The sequence below is a fragment of the Apodemus sylvaticus genome, chromosome 3 (assembly GCF_947179515.1).
Source record: "Apodemus sylvaticus chromosome 3, mApoSyl1.1, whole genome shotgun sequence".
NCBI lineage: Eukaryota > Metazoa > Chordata > Mammalia > Rodentia > Muridae > Apodemus > Apodemus sylvaticus.
Window position 1 is genome coordinate 120382136 of NC_067474.1, and position 23053 is coordinate 120405188.

The following is a 23053-nucleotide window of genomic DNA, read 5'->3' on the forward strand; positions in this document are numbered from 1 at the left end:
CATCCGGGCTTGTGCTGTCTCTGATTATCATGGAGTCATTAACCTTGGCAGAGAGAACATTCCTCGAAGGAGAAATATGAAAATCTGTACATTATTATACAAGCAAGCTTTATGTCCACAGTAACCATCAATACTGCAATGGCCCAAAATGGAGAGGCCACAGCCTGTGCTTCTCTTTGTGGTGTCAGACACCATTACACACCAGACTGGAAGTGGAGGTGTGGTCTGGGATGAATGCTGTAGTTCCCGGTCTTTTCTCTGGGTACCCAGGCACCTGGAGAGGAAATCAGGGATACGGGTCCCAGGTCTGTGTTTCCCCTCAGGGTGTCTGCACACCCGGCAGGAAGGGAAAGACAGGGCCTGAGCCAAGCAGGGTCTGACTGGGAACAAGTGCCAAGTACCAAAGAGACAGGAGAAGAGAAAAGCCTTATTTGGGGGTCAGCATCGAGGCTCTTCAGGCAAAGGCCTTTGCTGTGGTGATCTCTAGTGAAGCAGCTCACTGAGATGATCTTAGCTTCTTCATATTGCTTTATCAGGGGTGGATGTGGACACATACACTTCATTCAGAGTGAACCAGGGAGTATAACTCTTAGTGGAAGGGTACAAGAATATCCAGGAAGGGAAGGTCATTGGCTGGAGGGTAAAGCTATCTAGATACCACATTAACATGGAGAACTCCACAGGTGCCTGTGGTCCTCTCAGTTGGGTGTCATGGTTACATGTTCCAGAGCAGGTACAGAGAAAGGAAGAGGCTCTACTCCTGCCATTCTCAAATCTCTGAGATTCCTGGGGTGTGAGCCCACTCAGCCTCACCAGTTCATGTGCCTGTCTAGTGACACAGTCCACTTGCCCTACATGCCTCTAGGGAAATATAAACCAAACCCTAGGTAGAATGGCTATTTTTTTTTTCAAATGAGGAATTCTTTTACACCATCTGTTGGAAATGTAAAGCATAGCTACCATGGAAAGAGTGCCCCGCCCCCAAGTTAAAAGACATCCAGCCATCCCAAGCCTGAGAACACATCCAAGGGAAATCAAATCATCATAGTGAAGAAACACCTGAAGGTCCAAGTTATTGAGACTATGGAATCATCCTAGGTGCCCACCTCCACTGAGCAGCTCGAGAAAAGGTTGTATATAAACACAGCAAAGCCATAAAGAAGACTGAAATCCTGTCTATTACAGTAAAATTAAAGGAGCTGGATGATGTACAATAAACCAGGCACAAAACGGCAAGTATCACATATTCTCCCTCATATGTCGAAGCTGAAATAACATGGCCTAAATGTAGGAGCATAATTATAAAAGACTTGGAAGGATGGATAAAGGAAACTGTATGTGATCTACATATACCAGAGTATCAAACTAAACAGTGTAAGATGGTTTTATTGACAAAAAAACAAAAAACAAAAAAAACATGAAATAGGGTAGAAAAAAACTACTAAAATGATATGGATGAATTTTACATTTATGCCTTTCTAACATAGCAAAATGACATAAATAGAAAACATGGAACGCTTTAAGCAGCCTCATTCCTAATAACCAAAATACAAAAAGTTTCCAAATGCCTCTTAACCGAACACGGTAAGTAATAGAGACTTGTATAATACTGTGCATCAATGAGAGAACAAATTGCAATTATATACAGCTACAGACAAAAAGTTCACAAACAATCTCAGATACAAGAAGCAAGATAGAAATTATTCTGTTTCTAAAAAAGTCAAAAGTGGGTGCAATTATAGTGGGGAGGAGGTTCAGTGGGAATAAAGAATGGAGACAGTGACCACAGGGTGCTCCCGGGACACCAGTACTTTCTGTCTTTGTGGAAGCAGTGTTCACGGAGGTAGGTTTATATGAGCAGCACTCATAGAAAGAAGGATTAGAAGGGTGAGAATCTTTCTGGAATGGAGGGAGCTGTGGTTCAAATGGGAAATGCCCTCCATAGACTCTCACGTGTGAACACTTGTTCCCAGAGGGTGGCACTATTTGGGAAGATTGTGGAATCTTTAGGAGCTGAAATTTTCCTGGACGGATTGAGCCATTATGGGGAGGGCCTTGATGTTTTATTGCAATACCTCACTTCCTATTCAGGCTCTGCTTCCTGAAGGCAGATGCCATGTGCCCAATCAGACTTCTGCTTCTGACACCTTCCCTTCCCTGACTGCTACAACATCTTCACCACCATAATGGACTGTACTCCTCTTGAACTAGGTCAAAATAAATTTTCTTCTCCAAATTGCTTTTTCCAAGGTATTTTGTTACAGGAACAAGAAAGTATTCAAGGCAGCATTATCATTTTAAAAGTTAACTTGAGAACTTTTGGGGATCCTAGGTATGATGGTATATGTCTGGCTTCCTAGAGACAGAGGTACCCCAAGTTTGGTCTGCATACTGAGTTCTGGGCCAACCTGGATTATGTAATGAGAATCTGTCTCAAAAGAACTAGGACACTGAATCAATATCTAATCTATGGCAAACCAAGGGTTACTAAATCTATGAGCAGGTTGGAACTTGGTGCAAAAGTTGGCCCAGGTTACTGGCCTTTACATATTCAGAACTTTAACTCTGCGAATCAGGAGTGGTCTGATGTGCACACGTCCTAACTCCGACCATCACCAGATTCCTGCCAAAATAACACAAAGCTCCTTTCTTCTTTGCCCATGATGAAACAAAATGGTCTCACTGATTATCTCTGAATTTCCTTTTCAGGAAGTCCTTATGTTCCCTGAAGATACTTCTACCATGGAAGCAGAAGACTTTTTACTTTTGACTTCTAAGTAGCACGTGGACATATTTAATTCTCTGAGCTCTCCAGGGTAGATGGCACCATGATGAGACTGTGGGTGAGGACAGCAAGAATCTGGAGAATACTGATTACTTTCATCACTACAGTGACAAAATACCCAAGGAAAGCAACCTAGGTAACAGGGACTCATTTCAGCAGGTAGAGAGTTGCACTTGAAGGACCTTGAAGTGGCTGGTCACACTGTATCCACAGTGACAAAGCAAAGAAATAAATACTACAACTCCATGATCTTTTTTAGTCAGTTTAGGTCCCTAGGTTATCAACTGGTTCTGTTCACATTTAATGTAAGTTTTCTCACCTCATTTAACCTAATCTAGGTAATACCTCACTGATGTGTTCAGAAATTTGTTTTCATGGTGATTCTAATTTCTAGTATGTTGATAAACAAAATTAACCATCACAACTCCACTCACTGTCAACCTGACTTACAAACAGATCAGTTTAAGTGACCACCTTCCCACCCTTGTCCTCATAGATTTATGGACATCTGATAATGTAAAATGTATTCAATCTAATTTCAAAAGTCCCTATAATCTTTAGCAATTACCACATAGTTTAAAATTCCAAAGTCCAAGCCTTTGTTGAGATTCAAAGTAATCTCTTATTTGGGAGACACCATAAATTTTTTTTTGAAAAGTTACATTCTTACCATATACAAAAGCATATAATAAATAGTCCCACTCCAAAAGGGAGCTCTGGGGCACAGGAAGAAATGGGTAGACCATAGGGAGACTGAAATTCATGAAGGAAAACACCAAATCCTACAGCTCCCCTCCAGCTTCTGGGGATCAATGGTGGAACCATGTGGGCTCCAAAGAGTTGGACAGCCCACTACTCAGCTGGGCTGCCTGAAATACACACAGGCACTCTTTTGAGGCAGCTCTCCTACAGCTGTGCCTACAGCTTTCTTCAGCAGGAAGTCCATGGTCCTAGATTCATCAACATGCTGGGGCTCTACTACAACCTCAGTTTTACCATCAGCTTCCCAGGCGACCGCAGGATGTCTGCCTAGCAGGAACTGCAACCCTGGCACACACTGCCTAGCCTTAGTGGCTCACCAGACCTGTTGTACAGACCTCATGACCTCCTCAATCTAGCATCTTTTTGTGCCTGTGAAACCACTGTCATGGGGACGATTCTGCCAAGTTCTGCCAGGAATTTGGAATGGAGCCTGACCTCCTGAACAACAGCTATACTGGCTTCTGTACGCTAACTCTGGGGAAATCCTTTCCTAGGAAATTGTTTTTGAGCTGGGAACCCCAACACCATTCTTAGTTTAGGTTCCCTCCTTTGAAATGAATCTGAATTCCCATCAGATGAAGTCTTCTATGAGTGAGGTCTTGTCCTCTGAGCACCTCTCCTGTTCTCGTGCTGAGTGCCAGATTCCTGTTGCATGGCACTAATCTTTTTAAAAAGTACAAGATAGTTTTTGCCTTCATCAACACTCTCCTTGTCTGAAACCTGACACTTAATTCATACACACGTCCTCCTCAAATGTCAGTTTTCTTATCTCGATGCTCGACGTTCTGCTCTTTCTCACTATAGACTTGGATTATACCAATCAATGAGCATTGAGCAACAACATGTCACAGACCAAATGATATTCTATCTTGAAACTTCCCCTATCACGGAACTGGGCCATTATATTCAGCCTCACTCAAGTTCTCAGGAAATGGGAAGAATACGGTCAGGACACTGCATGAAGGGTCCCTAATCCAGTTCCAGATAGAATCCTTGTTCACCTCTGACATTTCATGATCAAGGCCGCCTTTTTCCACAGGTCTCTCAACATTCTTGTCTTCCAATATCCCTACAGAATGTTCCATTAAGTTCTACTTACAGCACTCCAGGACTTTTGTAGCCCAAGGGTGCAAACTCTCCATAGTTCTGCAAACCCGGTCCAAAGGCCTAAAAACCAAGCATTTCTGGGTACCGGTTATCTGTATAAGTTAGCTTTCCTCACTGTTATGACCAAATCCCCAACAAAAGCAATGTAAGGCACAGTACCTTATTTGGGTTTATAGTTCATCCTGATGGAGAAGTCATGGGTGGGCTTATAGAAGCCTATCACATTGTTTCACACAGAGAGCAGAATACTGCAGCTCAGCTACCTTTTCCTTCTCACTCAGTAGGGACACCCAACCCATAAAATGGTTGGGTCATTCCACCTCCACCTAATTTAGAAAATCCCCCCCACACACACATGCCCATAGAATTGCTTCCACAAGGCTCGATGCCCCAGTATAGGGGAATGCCAGGACAGGGAAGTGGGAGTGGGTGGCAGTGGGTGGGTTGGTGAGCAGGGGGAGGAGGGATGGAATAGGAGGTTTTCAGAGGGGAAACCAGGAAAAGGGATGATAACATTTGAAATGTAAATAAAGAAAATATCTAATAAAAAACTTGCTTCCACAATATTACTAAATCCCATCACCACTTGCACGCTATTCATTTTATATGCAGCCTGACATACCAAATGAAGCCATGATGGAAGGAAGGACACTGGATACAGTAATCAAAAAGAACTACTTACTATTCCATCAAAGATCACAGCTCAGCCTGGAGAGATGGCTCAGCAGTTAAGAGCACTAGCTGTTCTTCCAGAGGCCATGAGTTCAATTCCCAGCAACCACATGGTGGCTCACAACTGTCTGTAGCTGGATCTGATACCCTCTTCTGGTGTGTCAGTGACATCATGTTCATATACAAAAAATAAATAAATAAATTTTAAAAAATCAAGGCTTTAATCAAAGGGCAGAGCGCTACTCTTTCTTGTGAATCAGACATTCAAATTGAAATTGGAAACATAAAGCTGGCTAAACTCCTTTGCTAGCCCCATAATAACACATTGAGCATATATTCAGTACTAAAAGGATGTGTTCACAAATCCCAAAAGACTTTCTCTCTTGTTGTTTTCACCATATGAGTGTGTGCAGTTATTTTTCATTCTTTAAAAATCAGTAAATATTGTTTGAAGTATATAAAGAATTGTCTTGAATTTGGAAATAAATGGAAGTTGTATTCTGGCAGAGAATATAAATAATATGCAAATATATCATATAATATTAGTTCAATGGCAATAAGTTAAGAAAATAAAGCACATAAAGAATTACAGACTGGGCTAGAGAGATGGCTCAGTGGTTAAGAGCACTGACTGCTCTTCCTAAGGTCCTGAGTTCAAATCCCAGCAACCACATGGTGGCTCACAACCGTCAGTAATGAAATCTGATTCCCTCTTCTGGAGTCTCTGAAGACAGCTACAGTGTACTCATATACAATAAATAAATAAATCTTTAAAAAAAAAAAGAATTACAGACAAGAGGCAGAGAAAAACAGACTATTTAAAATCAGTCAGGAAAGGCTTGAGCATGTTTGGTTTGCTTGTTTTGTTTGGTTTGGTTTGGTAAGAACTATACTTAACTTCTTGGTATGTTTATTTGTAATGGGGAAAGGGGAGGGTCTCACTATGTGGCTCCAGCTGTCCTACAACTCACTATGTAGACCAAGTTGGCCTCAGACTCAGAGATCCACCTGCCTCTGCCTCCTGAGTGTTGGAATTAAAGGCATGAGCCATCACACCTGGTTTCTGCTTCATTTTTTTAAAACTTTATTTATGCTGGCTTTATAAACTATAACTTTAAAATATTTTTTAAAAACTCAAGTCAATCCATAAGAAATTATTAATTTACTAATTCCATAAGAAAATTAGCTTAATGTTTACATAATCACTTAAGGTTAGATATAATCAGAAAAAGTTGACCAGTATAGAAGAGATTATTTTAATATGCTAGACAATACACTAGCATTCAAAGGATAACAGATCTGAAGTTTTCGGCCTGTCCTCACTCCAGGGGCATGACCACCACAACTCACACTCTCTCCTGCCTTTCCAGCTCCAGTGCTGACTGTTCCATAACATCTCTTAGAGTAAATTGTAGAATAATTTAAAATTCTCTACAAATTAAGAAACACAAAACCAGTTTTCACCTCAACGATCCTTAGGCTTCGTTTTAATGATTACCCCTGAGATTGTGATATGCTTCTTTGACTCACTAATGTCTAACACAAATCTGGATTTTTAGTTTTCTCAGATGATGCAAGTGCTTCAGAATACCTTGATCTACACTCACATTTTGCTTTGTATTTCCTTCTGACGTATATTTTAAATCTTACAGGATGGACTTTTATTATCAGTATCTATTCAGTTACTGCTCTGTGGACCCTTTCCAGTGCCTTTCATGTCCTCTTGGGCTTTGTGGTGGTTTGAATAAAAATGGTCCCCACAGGCCCATAGGGAGTGGCACTATTGGGAGGTATAGCCTTATTAGACTAGGTGTGGCCTTGCTGGAGGAAGTATGTCACTTTCTCTCCCTTCAAGAATGTGCAATGCCTACTCTGTAACTATCAATGGTCTTGAATCCAAAGTAGTGTTTACAAGACAGTAAATGTTCTAACTTCACTTTAGTTTACTTAGTTTTCTGAGATTTAGAACATAGATGACCCAGAACACCAATATAGCATAATCACAGGAGTCCTTAAAACCCAGAGCTAGCCGGGCATGGTGGCGCACGCCTGTAATCCCAGCACCTGGGAGGCAGAGGCAGGTGGATTTCTGAGTTCGAGGCCAGTCTGGTCTACAGAGTAAGTTCCAGGACAGTCAGGGGTACACAGAGAAACCCTGTCTCAAAAAAACAAAAACAAAAACAAACAAACAAACAAAAAACCAGAGCTGTTAGCACAGTCTTCATCTAGGTCATACTAGTCTATGAGACTCATGTGAGTGAATCCTGTCAACTCCAGGAAAGACTCAAGTGTGAGCCATGTGTATGCATTTGAACAGACATCTTAAATGGAAGCTAGAAGTCTGTTTCTGTTTCCTTACAATTATGAAAAAACAATGATCTTGCACCTTTTCCATAGACTCTCCAGCCCAAAGTCGACTAAGCATTTACAGGTGATTTTCGTTAAAATGATGTTTAGGGGCTGGCAGGATGTCTCAATAGATATAGACTCTTACACACAGGCCTAATGACCTGAATGCAAAATTCCCAGTATCTTACAAGGTGGCAAGGTAGAACTGACTCACAAGAATTAGTTGTCCTATGACCTCCAGACTCCCACAATGGCACATACATGGGCACTTGTATACACACACACACACACACACACACACACACCATCATGATCATCATCATCATTGTCATCATAAAAATAATGTTTTAAATGTTTGGTAGACAAATTACATAGTCATATTTATCTTACTATACATTCAGAAAAAGTTAAAGAAGGAAAACCCCAGGAATGGAGAGATTCCTAAGCAGAAAGACCATGCACAGCTATTACAGAGGACCTGACTCAGTTCCCAGCACTCACAATGTATGGTTCACAATTGCCTGTCACTACGAGGCCAGGAAATCTGACATCCTCTTCCAGCCTCTGTAGAAAACTACATATATATATAGGCCACAACACCCCCACAATAGGCCACAACACCCCCACACAGTAACACACACACACACACATATGTGTGTGTATATATATAAATACATTTAACTAAACTTTTTAAAATATCACTAAATAAAGGAAAACCTAAGGTTATGCTTCCATTCACTCATACCACATACCTTATAATTAACTTGCTCTGTGGAAGCTGTGATAACAAATAGACTGGACTTTCACTCTGTTCCAGTTGTGACTTAGGCATTCTTTCTATCTCTCAGCTCTCTATGGTTCAGTCTTTCTTTCCCTCACCCCTCTATGGTTCAGTCTTTCTATCCCTCTCCCCTCTATGGTTCAGTTTTTCTATCCCTCTCCCCTCTATGGTTCAGTCTTTCTATCCCATCCCTCACTCCTCTATGGTTCAGTCTGGTATTTACTTTTGACCTGTACCATTCACTACACTAATCTCTTCAGTAGAATCTAATCTGTTAAGACATCTACAAAATTCTGTTTTGATGACTGCATTTTTCAGCTCTACAGATTTCCTTTGCTTATTTGTACAGATCCCAAACCCAATAATAAAAGGCCCCATCTTAAATATATTAGTAAGTTAAAGTTCATGTCTGATAACTTTAAAATATGAATCATGTTCATGCTTTTCCTATTATCACAGACCTCTCCTGGAATGCTGAACACTGTATATGAACATCTGTAGAAACCCTACTTGATCGTGGGTTGTTTGTTTGTTGTTTTCCTTTAGAGAAGATAGAAAGTAGACATTCCTAGTCTAGGCTTAAGCTGATCATAAACAGAATTTTTAATCTTCCAAGTGTTGTAACTAACCACAAATGTACATGTTTACCAAGGACTGGCTCTGGAAAACTTAATTCTATTTTCTCCTCAGAATTCAAACTGCTCAGTCCTTTTCTCTTCTGACTACTGCTCTCTGCTTGGTGTCTCAGATTTACCATCCTCACAAATTAGCAAACTCAAAATGTCAGGCTCACTCCAGTGGATTTTTCTTCTCTGGATTCCTTGAAATAGGTTCAGCTGCCTTTAAACAGATGGCTAAGGAATTATTTGGGATTTTCCCTTCAATTTTTTCAGTTGTTCTCATACAAGTCATAGCCAGGAGACATGTCAATAACATGAGGAAAAATGTATATGTAATAACAGAATGATAAAGTTCGCAAGAGTATCATCATGGGGAAGCTATACCTACCTTCCATGTAAACTGTACAACCACCTACACCCCAGTAAATGAGTCAGTAACAGAAATCTCACGGATGTGTGGTTTGGGGGCCTGGAAGCAGATCAAATTCTGACCCATACTGTGCTTACTTGCAACCATCTCCAAGGAATTGCCAGTTATAGTGACTCTCCCCCCGCCCCCGCCCCCAATGCATTTTTAGCTGCAACACTGCATCACACTGTTTTCTCACAGTATGAAAAACAGCAAATTTCCTCTACAAGGTCACACAGCACACTTTCAGACTTTTCCTAAATATAAAGCTCACTGTCAGAATGAATCACAATTGGCTATATTTTCCCAAGCTGTAAAACACCCTTTATTCCAAATTTGACTTAAAGTATAATAAAACAAAACTATTCCTATAACTGCCAACTAATGTTGTCTCTGCACATCTACTTTCCCCCTGGCAAAAATTTTATCATTTAAGCATTCATAATATGTAGTTCTTAAGCTGGTGGTCACCTAAAACTCCAAGTCTTTGACATTATCAACTGGTCCATTCTTTATGCACCACCTGTGTTTTGGTTTGGGCTTACCTTAAGAGCTAGATTTGACACAGGTCCCTATTGAATTTCACTTTTCTGGTTTTTACATAGCAAACTAAAGTCTATTCAGTTTAAATTCTGATTCTATGCTCTGTCTTCTAGTTATCTCAAATGGCTTTTTGCCATCTTAAACAGAAACTCATATTTGATCTGAGTCCATGTCAAAATCATTTATAAAAAAACCTCAGTAATATGGTCTGAAGAGGTGGCTCAGTGGTTAAGAGCACCTACTGCTTCTCCAGAAGCCCAGAGTTCACTTCCCAGCACCCGCATCAGGCAGGCCCTGACTACCTGCAACTCCAGAAGCCCAGAGTTCACTTCCCAGCACCCGCATCAGGCAGGCCCCCACTACCTGCAACTCCAGCTCCCAGGGTTCCAAAACCTTTGGCTTCTGCAGGCTCATACACACACCCAGACACAGACACATGATTAAAATTAAAAATAAATCTGTAAGACAATTCAAGTGTAGACAGAGTATCCCTTTCTGATGATACCTAACTTCTTTAAGGACAGTTGTTCAGCAGTAATAAACCATCTAGAGCACATTTCATCTTAATCACAAAGCTACTATGAAAAAAGTCAATTTTTCTAGCTGTAATCTATTGATAGTATGCAATATAGCTATGAGATTATCAAGCACTTCACAGAGGACTGAAACGTGCTATGAAGGGAGGACTTGGAATGACTCTGAGAGAAGAGGAGATCATCATCTGACAGGAACTTAAAACATTAAATATGCAACAAGAATCGTTTAAAACAGTCCTGTAACATTTTCACTTCAATTACATTAGTAAGTCAGCTGTGTGTAGCAGTGCCTGTAGCCACATTAATAACATTAATAGCAATGTTATTTGTGCCTGAAAGTCAATAATATTAAAGACAGCAAATAGGTACTGCTGGCATTATTGTATTAACTAAGTGGGAGAACTGAAATCACTTCTGGAATGCCACACAGCATCAACTCAAACACTGTAAAGAGGGAAAACCAAAACAATGCATACCTGTAGAATTGTACAAGTAAAGTAACAATATAGAAAAAGAACAGGAGGTATATGTAAATATTTAATTTCATTATTTTCAGTTATGACAACCATAATTAATTAGTTATAGCTAATTTATAATTTAGAAAAAATTAGCAGTACTGTATGAAAACATACTGCTCCCCGGGTTTTAATAATATATAAAATGACATAAAAAAAGCACAAGGAGCAAAAATATTTTAATAACTAAGCACATTAACATTTGGAATAAAAAATGCAACTTGTGTTAATGTTTTTCATTACATAAAAGGCTGGTTTTAAAAATCTAATAACAGATTATTTGAAAAAAATTAATACTTGGAAAACAAAGACACCAGCAAAAGAGACAAAGTGAAAATCCATCAGAGGCGAGCACCACCAACCAAGCCCCCACTTAGAGACTGCTGCCTTGAAGGGGCGAAGAAAGTTTCTATTATTAGCAGAGATAAAAGCTGCCTGAAATTCCTACCTCACTAGCACCATGCTAAAAATAAGATGGCTTACCACACATCAGAATAAAGATTGCTTTGCATATTCATCTCATGTGCTTAAATAGAAAAAGTACAAACCTAATTCACCAACTCTCTCTTGTATTTGGATCTACATATGGTACGTTGCTCTCATGTTACAGAACATTCAACACTGGTACCCACTTACTAATTATCTCAAAGGATTTGAGATTAGATCTTTCTGCTAGACCAAATTAAATTACCCACTTGACTTCAAAAATTAACTAATTTTTATGCAAAAATATTTTCCCTACCATTAAGGAAACCACAGGAATCTCGGGATAATTGAGGTGGTATTACTGTTTTACAGAGCACCACCAATGCTGGCAGGAACTACAAGACAGCCAACACTTTGGCCTGCTTTTACAGAAGCAGTGACAGTAACACAGATGAGGAAAACAGTGCTGTGTCAGCATGACAAAGCCCATGGTCTGATCTCTTCAGGGAACATGGAGCACACGTACGTTACATGGGATGTACATAGTACTTGCCTTTGGGATAGTGAATGGGAGAGGTTGAGAGTGAGCAGTGTCTACTCACTGTCACTGTGTGTGTAAGAGGACCTTTCCATGTGCTTCTCACTGAGTAACAAACATGAGTCTGGCATATGCCACACAGCTGGCTTATGACAGTTCCACACTATGTTTTCCCACTCCAATGCTCTGTACAGGAAAAAGAGTATGCAAGTGTCATGTCCCTGTGGATGTGTTTGGAACATATCTGTCTACCACTTGCAACAGACTATTACTCTGGACAATATCAATAATAACTTCAAGTGTACATAGTGTAAAAATTAGAATATTGTTTTTAAAAAAAATTGAGATTGTGACTTTCAACATTGAAGAATTAAAACGTATTTTCCTTTTCTGTTTTATTTCTGAGGCAGGCACTGATGGTGTGGTCAAAGTGGGAGTGGCATCCATTACACTCCGGCCTTAGCCTGAGTGCTGGGATAGATGGCTGTGTGCAGCCATAACTAGCTGTGCTGACATATCTACATTCCTGCTCTGTTCTTAAGAAATTTGAATTTCTGTTAAGCCAAGGCCAACAATTAAATACAAACATTTAAATCTACTTCTTTCCTTAATCATCTTAATAACCAGTTTGCCAACGTCTTTATAAGTTGCATATAGTCTCTTTTGGGACAGAGATACAATAAGGACAAAGATCTAACTGTTCAAGGCCTTCAACTGGTGGAAATAAAACATAAATCTCAAGGAAAGCATAGTATACCTTTTAATCTTCCAACTGGGCGTTATTTACATTTTGAAATATTTCATCCAAAAAATAAATGGGGAACTACTGAAATATTTATTTAATTTCTCGAAATCCATGTGTTATGGATAACTACTTTAAAAAGAAAAAAGCCTAATGTTCTTGGTGACCTCTGTTGACTAGAAGGAGATTGATGTCACTGCAAGTATCTGCTGGTGCACAGATAGTTCTCTCATAAGCCACAGCTGGGAGGTTTCACCTTAAAAACAAGGGATTCTTCTGAAATGAATAATTGGCTGTATAATAAAGTCTCCTCCAACCATCTTTATAAATCAGATACAAAAGATCTATCCTAGGGATACCACCTTTTAATAAGTTAAAAGAATAGAGCAGGAGTTTGGAACTTCAAGAGTTCCAAACAGTAGCTCTACCCTACAGAATGGGTGAAGCTTTAACCAGTCAATTTAGTGAAAATCTTTTAAGAGATTAAAAACATACTACTCTTTCTAGTTTGCCAACCCATATAATCTGCTTTGAGGGCACTGTCTAGGAACAGCAATACTATAGCCTAATGGAAGAGAAAATTCAATTTAGTCCATTTTAAATAAGTTTTAAATTACTTACTAGCAAATAAGATTTTATATGTTTTTAAAGTAATTTGAAGCTATGCTATTACATGAAAGTTATACTACTATTTTTATTTTTGCTTATTAATCTTAACTTAGATCAATAAATTTATATATCAAAAATCGAAATTAAATTTAAATAGCATAACAATTAAGAGAGAAAGTAAATAAATGTTCCTCACTCCTCTATACCACATGGTTATTGCCACATAAAATTAAACCATCCACTACTAAGGTTTATAGTAGAGATTAAATTTATAAAATCTAAATCTGTAACAATTAAAAATGTATGAGCTTCCAACAAAACATGCTGAGACAAGTGGATAAGCACGTGGGAAAGATCAACCTTCAACCTCACCTCCAATCACACTTAGGAATGAGTGCAAAATGGATCAGAGTTAAATGTAGAAGCCAGAACAATCAAATATTCACAAGAAAAGACAGTAAGCCAAATCTTTCAATCCTCCTAGGCAAAGATGTTTTAACTATGATATCAAATATTTGATTCTCTCCCTGACCCCAAACTCACTACTTAGATACACCAGGCTGGCCTTGAACTCACAGATATGATCCATTTCTTAAAATGACCACTTTGAGCTCAAATCTTCAAAACTTTTATATTTCAAAAACACAACAATTAAGAAAATGACAAATCAGACTAAGATACAGCTCAATTGGTGAAGTGCTTGCCTGGCAGAGCTGGGGACCTCACGGTGGTGCATGCCTGTAATCCTATCATTTGGGAACTAGAGACAGGAGGATCAGAAACTCTAAGCCGGGCTTGGCAACGTACTGACTTTGACACACCACTCTGGGATACACAAGATCCTCTAATGAAAGGAAGGGAGCTAGCGGAGAGGGATGGAGAGACGAGTCCAACAAAGCAAGAATGTTATCTAGAATACATATTCAGCAAGAAACTTGTAAGAAAAACTTATTTCAAAAAATCCTGTTAATTCAACTTAAAAGTTGATGAGCAACTTGTCTTAGCCTGTCTTCTACTGGTGTACAGCATATCTGAGAGCAGGTAATTTATTAACTAAGGCAGTTTATTTTGGCCAGTGGTGACAGAGGTTGGGAAGTCTACAAGTACGGTGCCATCTATTCAGCTTCTGGGAACAACTCCATGGTGCCTGCTCTCATAGCAGAAAAAATCAGAACTAGCAAGTGCTTAGGAAAGCCACAAATCACGAAGGGCAATCTTGCTTTATAACAAGTTTATCTGTTCCACCATTACGCACTAAAGAAAGACACTGAGTCCACTAAAGACCAAGATGCCTCATAAAGGTGCCAGCACCTTTTAATACAGTGTGGGAATCAAATTCCAATATAAGTTGTCATACAGGACAAACCCCATTCAAGACATGTATTGGACACCCCAACTAAACACTAGCAAACAGCAAGGCATTGGAGTGCACAAGGCCAGCCTGGTCTACACAGCAAGTTCTAGGACATCATATCTACATAGTGAGACCTTATCTCAAAATGGAAACAACAAATATACATGTGTGCCTGTGTGTGTATGCATATATATGTATATATACATATATATTACTTAAAACATATGTGTATGATAGAATAAATGAAAACATGGTCAACAGTAAAACACTGTCACTAGTAAAATGCAAGGTTAACACCTCCCGCCCAGTGGAATAACTGTAACAATCAAATAATAACCACTGTTGATAAAGAAATGGAGAGAAATGTTGGTGGGATATAAAACAGTATAACCATTTTGGAAAACAGTTTGTCAGCATCTCAAAAAGTTAAAGATAGAACTATGCTAGGAACCAGCTAGTCCACTGCTAAGTGACCATCCAAGGTGTAAAAAGATGGGTTTCCCAGTGCTAAGGTTTGGGTATGAATTGTGTTTCTCAAAAGGCTCTGTGTGTTGAAGAATCAGTCTCTAGTTAGCAGTGCGACTGAAGGGGACTGGATTCCACCTCCAACAAGGAACTAATCCCTGCTATGTTCATAGCATGATGGCTGTACTGGGTAGTAGAAAGTAGGAGGTGAGCTTTATTACATCTTTTGACCTCTTTAATGAGGTAAGCTTCTTTGCTTCATATATTTCCTACCACAGTGTTCTGCCTCATTACAACACAGGACAGACGATCAAGTAACTGTTGGGATAATATTGTTGTGCACCGTGTAAGGATTGTCTTTTATTTTTCAAATGCAGAGTTCTGTGCCAGCAGAGAGCTGAATGCACACCTGGCTTTGGTATTGTTATTCATATGGCTACATCAACTTTTGTAAATACTCCCTCGGTCACCCTCTCATTGGTTTTAAATGAGCTGATGGCCTGTAGAGAAGCAGGAAAGGATGGACAGGATTTGGGAGAGAGACAGGACTCTGGGGAAGGAGGGTCAGGTGAGGGAGAATTCTCCAGCCAGATGCTGAGGAAGAAGTGGGCCTAGAGACAGACATGGTAGCAAGCCATGTGACAGAACTTAGATTAGAAAGAATGGGTTAATTTACAAGATAGATGGGAATAAGTGTAAGCTCTAAGCCCTTAAGCATTCATAATAAATACAAGTCTCTGCGTCATTACTCAGGAGGTGGTGATCCCAAAGAAGGAACCACAGACTGAAACCACAGACCGAAACCACAGACTAAAACCTCTCAACCATGGCTGAACTTCATCTCCTTCCCTTTGAGTTATTTTCCCACGTATTTTCTTAGGGAAACAACACAAACCACACACAGAGCTTTGCATGTGAATATTCGTGGAGGCACTCTTTATAATAGCCAATATAGCAAGGCAATGCCCAGCAGCTAAGAATGTATGGGGTGGGGCACATACATACAATGGAAGATCGCACAACAATAAAAAGGAACAAATCAATGACATGGATGCTAGATATGACCCTCAAAAGCAAAATGCTAGACATAGGGACACCTTACTCCATGATCCCAATTCATCTTTTTCCAGAAAAGACTTTTCTTTTACATATTAGACATACACAGTGGTATCTGAGGGTTGCGGGTGTGAATGGTATTAACTGTAAATGGATAAAATAAATGTTCTACAGCTAAGCTACAAAGGTGGTTATGGTACTTGGTAAACTTATTAAAAACTGTTGAACTGTACACTTAAAATCAGTGGCTTTGATAATATGTAAATCATACCTCAGTATATATTTTTTTAAAAACTACATATGCCTTGGATAGAGGAGGAGCTCAAGAAGGCCCACTCTGAGATGAGAAGCTACTTAGGCAAGTTCATTGCTGGGGGCTGGGGCGGGGGGGGGGGGGGGGGGGGGGGGTAGGGGGGACTAGTTTTCTTCAGGAATGTGACCTCTTGTAGGTTGCTATGTTCCAGTGGTTGGCTCTATACCAATGCATGGGTCCGCAGGGTGTGTGTGTGTGTGTGTGTGTGTGTGTGAAATTGGAATGGAGATTTGGTGGGAGGGCATAAAAGAAGTTGGAGATGGAAAAAGCAGTGACTGATTAAAGCACATTGTATGAGACTGTCAAATAACAGATTAAAATGTATTCTTTTTAAATTTTAAGATTTATTTAGTTTATGTATATGAGTACACTGTAACTATCTTCAGACACACCAGCAGAGGGCATCAGATCCCACTATAGTCGTGAGCCACCGCGTGGTAGCTGGGATTTGAACTCAGGACCTCTTGAAGAGCAGGTGGTGCTCTTAACCACAGAGCCATCTCTCCAGCCCTAAAATGTATTCTTAACCACATACACTTTGTTTCACCAGACCTGAACAACTACAGCTGTACTGATTGCAAACCCACTTGACCTGGCTTAACTTCTGTCATAAAACACCCTGACTAAAAGCGACTTAGGGAAGAAAGGGTTTATTTTAACGCAGATTTCCAGGCTACAGTCCGTTTGAGGGAAGTCAAGGCAGGAACTGGAAGCACATCCTCGGTCAGCAGCAGAGAGAGAGCACACGTGCAAGCATGCTCGCCATCCATGCTCACACAGTGGGGGACCCAAACCCAGGGGACAGTGCCGCCAGGATGGGGGAGGTGGCCCACCTTAACAGGCACAGAAGCTAACTAGATCTAAAGAATTCTTCATTAAGACTCCCTTCCTAGGTGATTCTTCCCTGTGTGCATTTGACAATTATATTAACTATCACACCACACAGTGTCCCTTCAGGGAAGATCAAACAGTCAGAAAAAATCCAAACGGCTTGTTCCACCAGGGTTCTCCAGGAAAAAGATTCTTCTCATAAATCAAAGGTTCCTTCTGTTCCATTTATAGTTTAGGAAAGCAGACAGAGACTATAACCGAATAGTTTTAAATTGTCCCTCCTTAACAATGGCCTGAGGAATCAGATCAGGTATTCCACTCTATATCAAGAGTACAAAAAAAAAATTTTCAAGAGCAAACAAAAGCCCTTAGCAGAACATGAAAACATATACAGCTAAGTTATATAACTTACCCTAAGTGGCAAAGCAGCCATTTGCTTAACTTTGCAATGTCACAGCAAAGCAGTTCTCAGCAAAGATGGTGTCAACATCATTCATCTAATCTCTGGATCATCTCCTGACTATCCACAATTCTTAAAAGATCCTGACTTCACAAGACTTCAAAGAATTTTACAAACATTTTAGGTCTTTACAAAAATACCCACTCGGTGAGGCCACGTGTGACCACCTTAATATAAACTGCCAACCTCACAAAAGTCCACATCCTTCCTTCCCCTGTCCTTCTTTTTCAATAGGAGGGGTATATACTTTTCACATGTATTCTGATTGTCTTTCCCTCACTGAAAGGAAGTCCCAGGAAAGCTCAGGTTTTGCTCTTTCCTGGAACTCCACTGCCTGGCATGTTCCTGGCATGTGGTAAGAGCACTCAGTATTTTCTCATTGTACAAAGGGGTATTAGATACGCCAAGAGGAGTTAATCCTTGCAGGAATGATGAGTCTCTCCCTTCTATTCAAGTCTTCACTGGAGGTTAAAATGTGAAAAATTAGCCTCAGCATAAAATCCCCAGACTGCTTACCCAATATTTCTTCAACAACAACAAAAGGCTAATGTTTCACTTTTAATTCTCAACTTGCTACCTAGTATTTTTTAACAAGAGCTGTAGTTCTGTTAAAAGGACCGGTAATCAAACCCCATGTGACTCTTATTAACTAATAAGAAAGCAAAGCAAAGTTTAATACTTAACTAGTAAGTGCAGTGCAAAAGCAACCTGTTCCCCCCCACCCCCAAGCAATCCCTTTGCCAACAAACATACCCCTTGCCTAAACAAGTCCGACCTCTTGGGGATCCAAATTCCATTACGAGGAACATTTTCTCCCAGACCCTGACCCCAGAAGCCTTCCTTGAACCAATCAACCTACAGAGCTAGGGGTTCCCCCGAAATTCTCTGTCCAACCGGCTGCATTCCAGCGTTTTCACACATCCAGCAGAGGGACTCGGCACCTCTCGGCTCTAGACAAGCCCCTAGTCAACTCCACCTTCAAAGGCCCGGGACAGGGAAGAACCTGGGAAAGGCCGGGGCCTCACCAGCAAGGCCAAAATTGGAGGACTTCTTAGACCTCACCCTGAATCTGCCAATTCTCTATGACCTTGGGCGTGTCGCTGAAGCCTAGGAGCTCGCGTTCTCTCACCTTTAAGGTGAGGACAGCACCCTGGCCGCGCCACGTTAAGGATCAGGTGGGACCACAGATGCGGCCCCACACAGAGCACTTGGCATCAGTGGGAGACCCACTCCCAATCCGCGGCGCCGTGACTCCCCCCATCCTCCCCACGCTTCGGGGCCCTTTGGACTGGGCCAGTCGCCCAATTCTGCAGACAAGTGAGCTGAGGAATAGAGAAAAAACAGGGCGTTCGGAGGCACCCCCGCCAAGGCACACCCCATAACCGCCGGTCTCCCCGGACCCACGCCGGGGCTGCCGCGCCGGGTGCTGGTGCCCCCGGCTCGCCCGCGGGCGCTCCACCTGCCACCCGGCCTGACGCCCGCGCCGCTGCACTCACTCTTCACTTTGCCGAAGGTGCCGACGCCCAGGGTGTCCCCCAGCACGTAGTGTCCGATCTTCACCCGCCCGTCGTGCTTCTGCTTCTCAGCCATGTTCGGCGCGCGGCCTCCCTCCGGCCGCGGGCTCCGAGCGCCGCCGCCGCCGCCGCCGCCGCCTACCCACAGTGCAGCGGGCCCGGGGGGCGGGACGGGGACGCCGGGGGCGCGGTGGGGTGAGCGCAGCCCGGCGCGTGTGGACGCAGGCTGGGGGAGCAGAGCCCAGGCGTCCTGAGGCAAGCCCCACGGCGGTGAAGATGGAAGGGATGACTCTGAGCGTGACCGGGATGGAAGGAGGATCTGAAGAGAAGTGGGGGTGACGGGGTGTAGACCGCGAGACGCGCCTCGGGACAAGAGGGCCAGGCGCTGGGGGCCGCGGCCATCCCCTACCCCCAGGCACGCTCCCCCTGGTCAAGGTTCGTTTGCCTGGGAACGTTCTAGTCTGTACCCTCTTCAGATGGCGTCCCATTGTTTTAGAACTCACGCTCATTTTGTAGTTTCTTATCGTGTTATTGTTAGGTCTCAAACCCGGGACAAACTGCCAACGGAGACGCCTGTTATTAACATATCAAAGGTGACGCTGGCCGCCAGGTTTTCTTGGCATCCCTCAGTGCCCACCTGGTACAGGGTCCTCCTGCCTGGCATACCCTGACTCCTGCCCTGAACTCTCCAGCCCGGGGACTGGGCTGCCCCTTCCCTCTGGTCCTCTGGTCCCTTGCTAATTCAGCCATTTTGGCTGTGACCATTTCTTAGCCCAGGCCGCCCACCCCTCTTAGGCCTGGCTGCTCTGCCTCCCCCTCTCTCCTCACATGGCCCTCCTCAGTATGTCCATGTTCACTCTGGACTCTCCCAGATGTCTCTGTCTCTGCTTCAGCCTGTATGTTCGTTTTATCTACAATAAGCCTTCCTCATTGTGTTAGCTAAGGTTTTTATTGTTGGGATAAAACACCATAACCAAAAGGCAAGTTGGGGAGGACAGGGTTTATTTTTTACACCTCCACAGCACTGTTCATCACTGAAGAAACAGGACAGGAACTCAAAACAGTGCATGGAACCTGGAGGCAGGAGCTGAGGTGGAGGCCATGGGGGCAGGGGGGCTGCTTACTGGCTGACTCATCAGGGCTGGTTCAGCCTGTTTTCCTACAGACCCCAGGATCACCAGGCCAGGGTTAGCACCACCTACAATGGACCCTTCCTGATCAGTCATTAAGAAAATGCCTTACAGCTGGATCTTATGAAGGCGTTTCCTCAATTGAGATTCCCTCCTTTGAGATAACCTTAACTTGTGTCAAGTTGACATAAGACAAACCAGAACATCCACCGTTGCCAGGAGCAATTATGTCCTCCCTTTTATTTCTTTTCTTCATTCAGTTATATAAACAATCATGTTATAGAGATAAAAGACACCCTCTCCAGGGCTCTCGATTCTAACTCATATATGTGTGTGTGTGTGTGTGTGTGTGTGTATGAGAAAGATTGGGCAAGGGAGAAATACTAAAAGAAATAGGAAAATAAGTTACACATGCAAGTAAATGCAGAAGGGATGAAAGAATTGTTGGGAAATATAATGATGTAAAAGCACAAATTAAAGAAATGAGTGAGCCAGGCATAGTGGCACATGCCTGTAATCCCAGCACTTGGGAGGCAGAGGCAGGCGGATTTCTGATTTCGAGGAGGCCAGCCTGGTCTACAGAGTGAGTTCCAGGACAGCCAGGGCTACACAGAGAAACCCTGTCTCAAAAAACAAAAAACAAAAAGAAGAAGAAAAGAAATGAGTGTACTGAGGATTGAAGTAAAAAAAAAAAAAATAATAATAATAATGTAGCTGCCAGCAGCCACATGTAAACCGAGTTACCTGTTGAGAGAATAAATAGGGAAAAGGGGCGAAAAGAAGTGCGGCTAAGACAATGTTCACTGATCAAAGCCCGAAACTTTAATGGTGCCAGACCTTTTAACAGTTTGGGCAAACCCTTCCCCCCAGACTCCAGGCTGAGTTCCGGTGGAAGTTGTCTAGCTTCTCTTGGAGGTCCTCTTCTTGACTGCTCCGGCAGCTGGGTGGGTCACCTGCTTAATTCAGGAATTCCTAGACCTGGAGGAACAAAGAACTTAACCTTTACTTCGAGCGCTCCACCCTGGGTGGAGAAGGATCCTGGCTTTCTGGGAGAAGTTAACCTTGACCAAAGTCAAACTCTGACCAAGTGCAAGACTGCCCCAATATGGCTCTGTACATGTCCTCCCTTTTTTTTTATTAATTAGAACACGAGGAGGTAGAAAAAAAGTGGATAAATATCCTTCATAAGAAGGCGGGCCTTAACCAGGAGGGGAAGCATTGACCGTAATTCCTCTTAAATATTGTATAACGTCTTTTTCAGAGGAGGGGTAATAGGCTCCCTTATTATTTTAAGGACAGCCTCTCGACGTTAACCCCTATGCAATTAGGTGTACTTCCTGGGGACTCAGAAGCAGAAATTCACCTCCCCATGCAGTGCTTTGCCTCGCACGTCTCACTGGTACCCATGTTTGTTCATAAACAAACACACATAGATCTGAGTTCTATGTGGCTCCCTCTTTGGAGATCTACTTGTGTAAGTTTTGAAGCCAGGGGGGTCTGCAAGTGTCTTTAACAGACATGCAATCTCTCCATCCAGGTGAGCCTGGGTGGAGACAGCCAGTCTGCTTAACCGACAAGGTCAAGAGTTAAAGGTGGAATAGGATTAACTTGTCCCTGAAGTATCCAATTCAGTTGCAAATTAACAACTTTAAGGACCCAAAGCTTGGCCTCTGAGGTGGGAGAGGTAGCCTTGTGTATCAAGAGATATGCTGTTACTTCTCAGGAAAAGAGGAGACTATATGTTAAATTAACACAGCTGGCTGAAGATTGTTAGCCATCTTCAAAATTGGAATCTTCAATAATGGAATTATTTCTAGACCAGTCTATGGTTGAGTCAGCTGAGCACAATAAGGAGAAGAGTCATTTTAACTCTTCTTTAGATTAATTTTTCCTAAGCTAGCTTAACAGTCTCCATGTTCTGTCCCACAAAGTCTAAAAGCTTGAAGCTAGGCAATTTTATCTAACCTGGGACATTTAACAATTGAGGTAAGTCAAGAACATATACCCAATATAGATCTTATGTTACCATGGTCTGGGCATTCAGCAAGCACACAGTCAGCATATCTTCTGCAGCATTCTGTGGAAAAAACATAGGGGACATGCCTTCCCCAATATTAAATCAGGATCATGGCATATGTCAATAAGTGAATTCCTTCATTTCACCTAGACATCAATATGCCTAATTACAAGATGTCATATACATTTAGCAAGGAGTTTCTTGGCATCCAAATTTTAAAATTTTCTTAAAAACATGCAAGCATAATTTAAATTATATGCACAGGGACACAATTTCCCCTCTCTTCCAAGAAGATATTGTTTTATTAATTTAAGTTGGAACACAAAGTATAAACCATAACATAGGCAATAACTATGTAATTATATACAATAAACATAGCATTTTTAGTTGCTTTTTCTGTTAGAGCAGTTGCAACTAGACAACCTAAAAATGAATCATTAGTCACATGCACATATTTTTTAATCTTCTAAATTAGAAATATGAATATCATTTATCTGTAATAACTAAGTCCTCTAGGAT

At 41.7% G+C, this 23053-nt stretch overlaps 1 protein-coding gene across 2 annotated transcripts in view; it reads right to left on the reverse strand.

Moving 5' to 3' along the window:
• The window catches only part of Prkaa2 (protein kinase AMP-activated catalytic subunit alpha 2), a 73499-nt gene extending 53825 nt beyond the window's left edge, over window positions 1–19674 (reverse strand). Inside the window, exon 1 of one of the 2 annotated variants that reach the window (XM_052176885.1) lies at window positions 19370–19674. In XM_052176885.1, coding sequence (XP_052032845.1) covers window positions 19370–19463 — 94 coding nt within the window. In that variant the 5' untranslated portion in view covers window positions 19464–19674. The remainder of the gene's footprint in view (window positions 1–19369) is intronic. The other variant, XM_052176886.1, reaches the window with a different exon arrangement.
• Between the last annotated feature and the right edge of the window lie 3379 nt (window positions 19675–23053).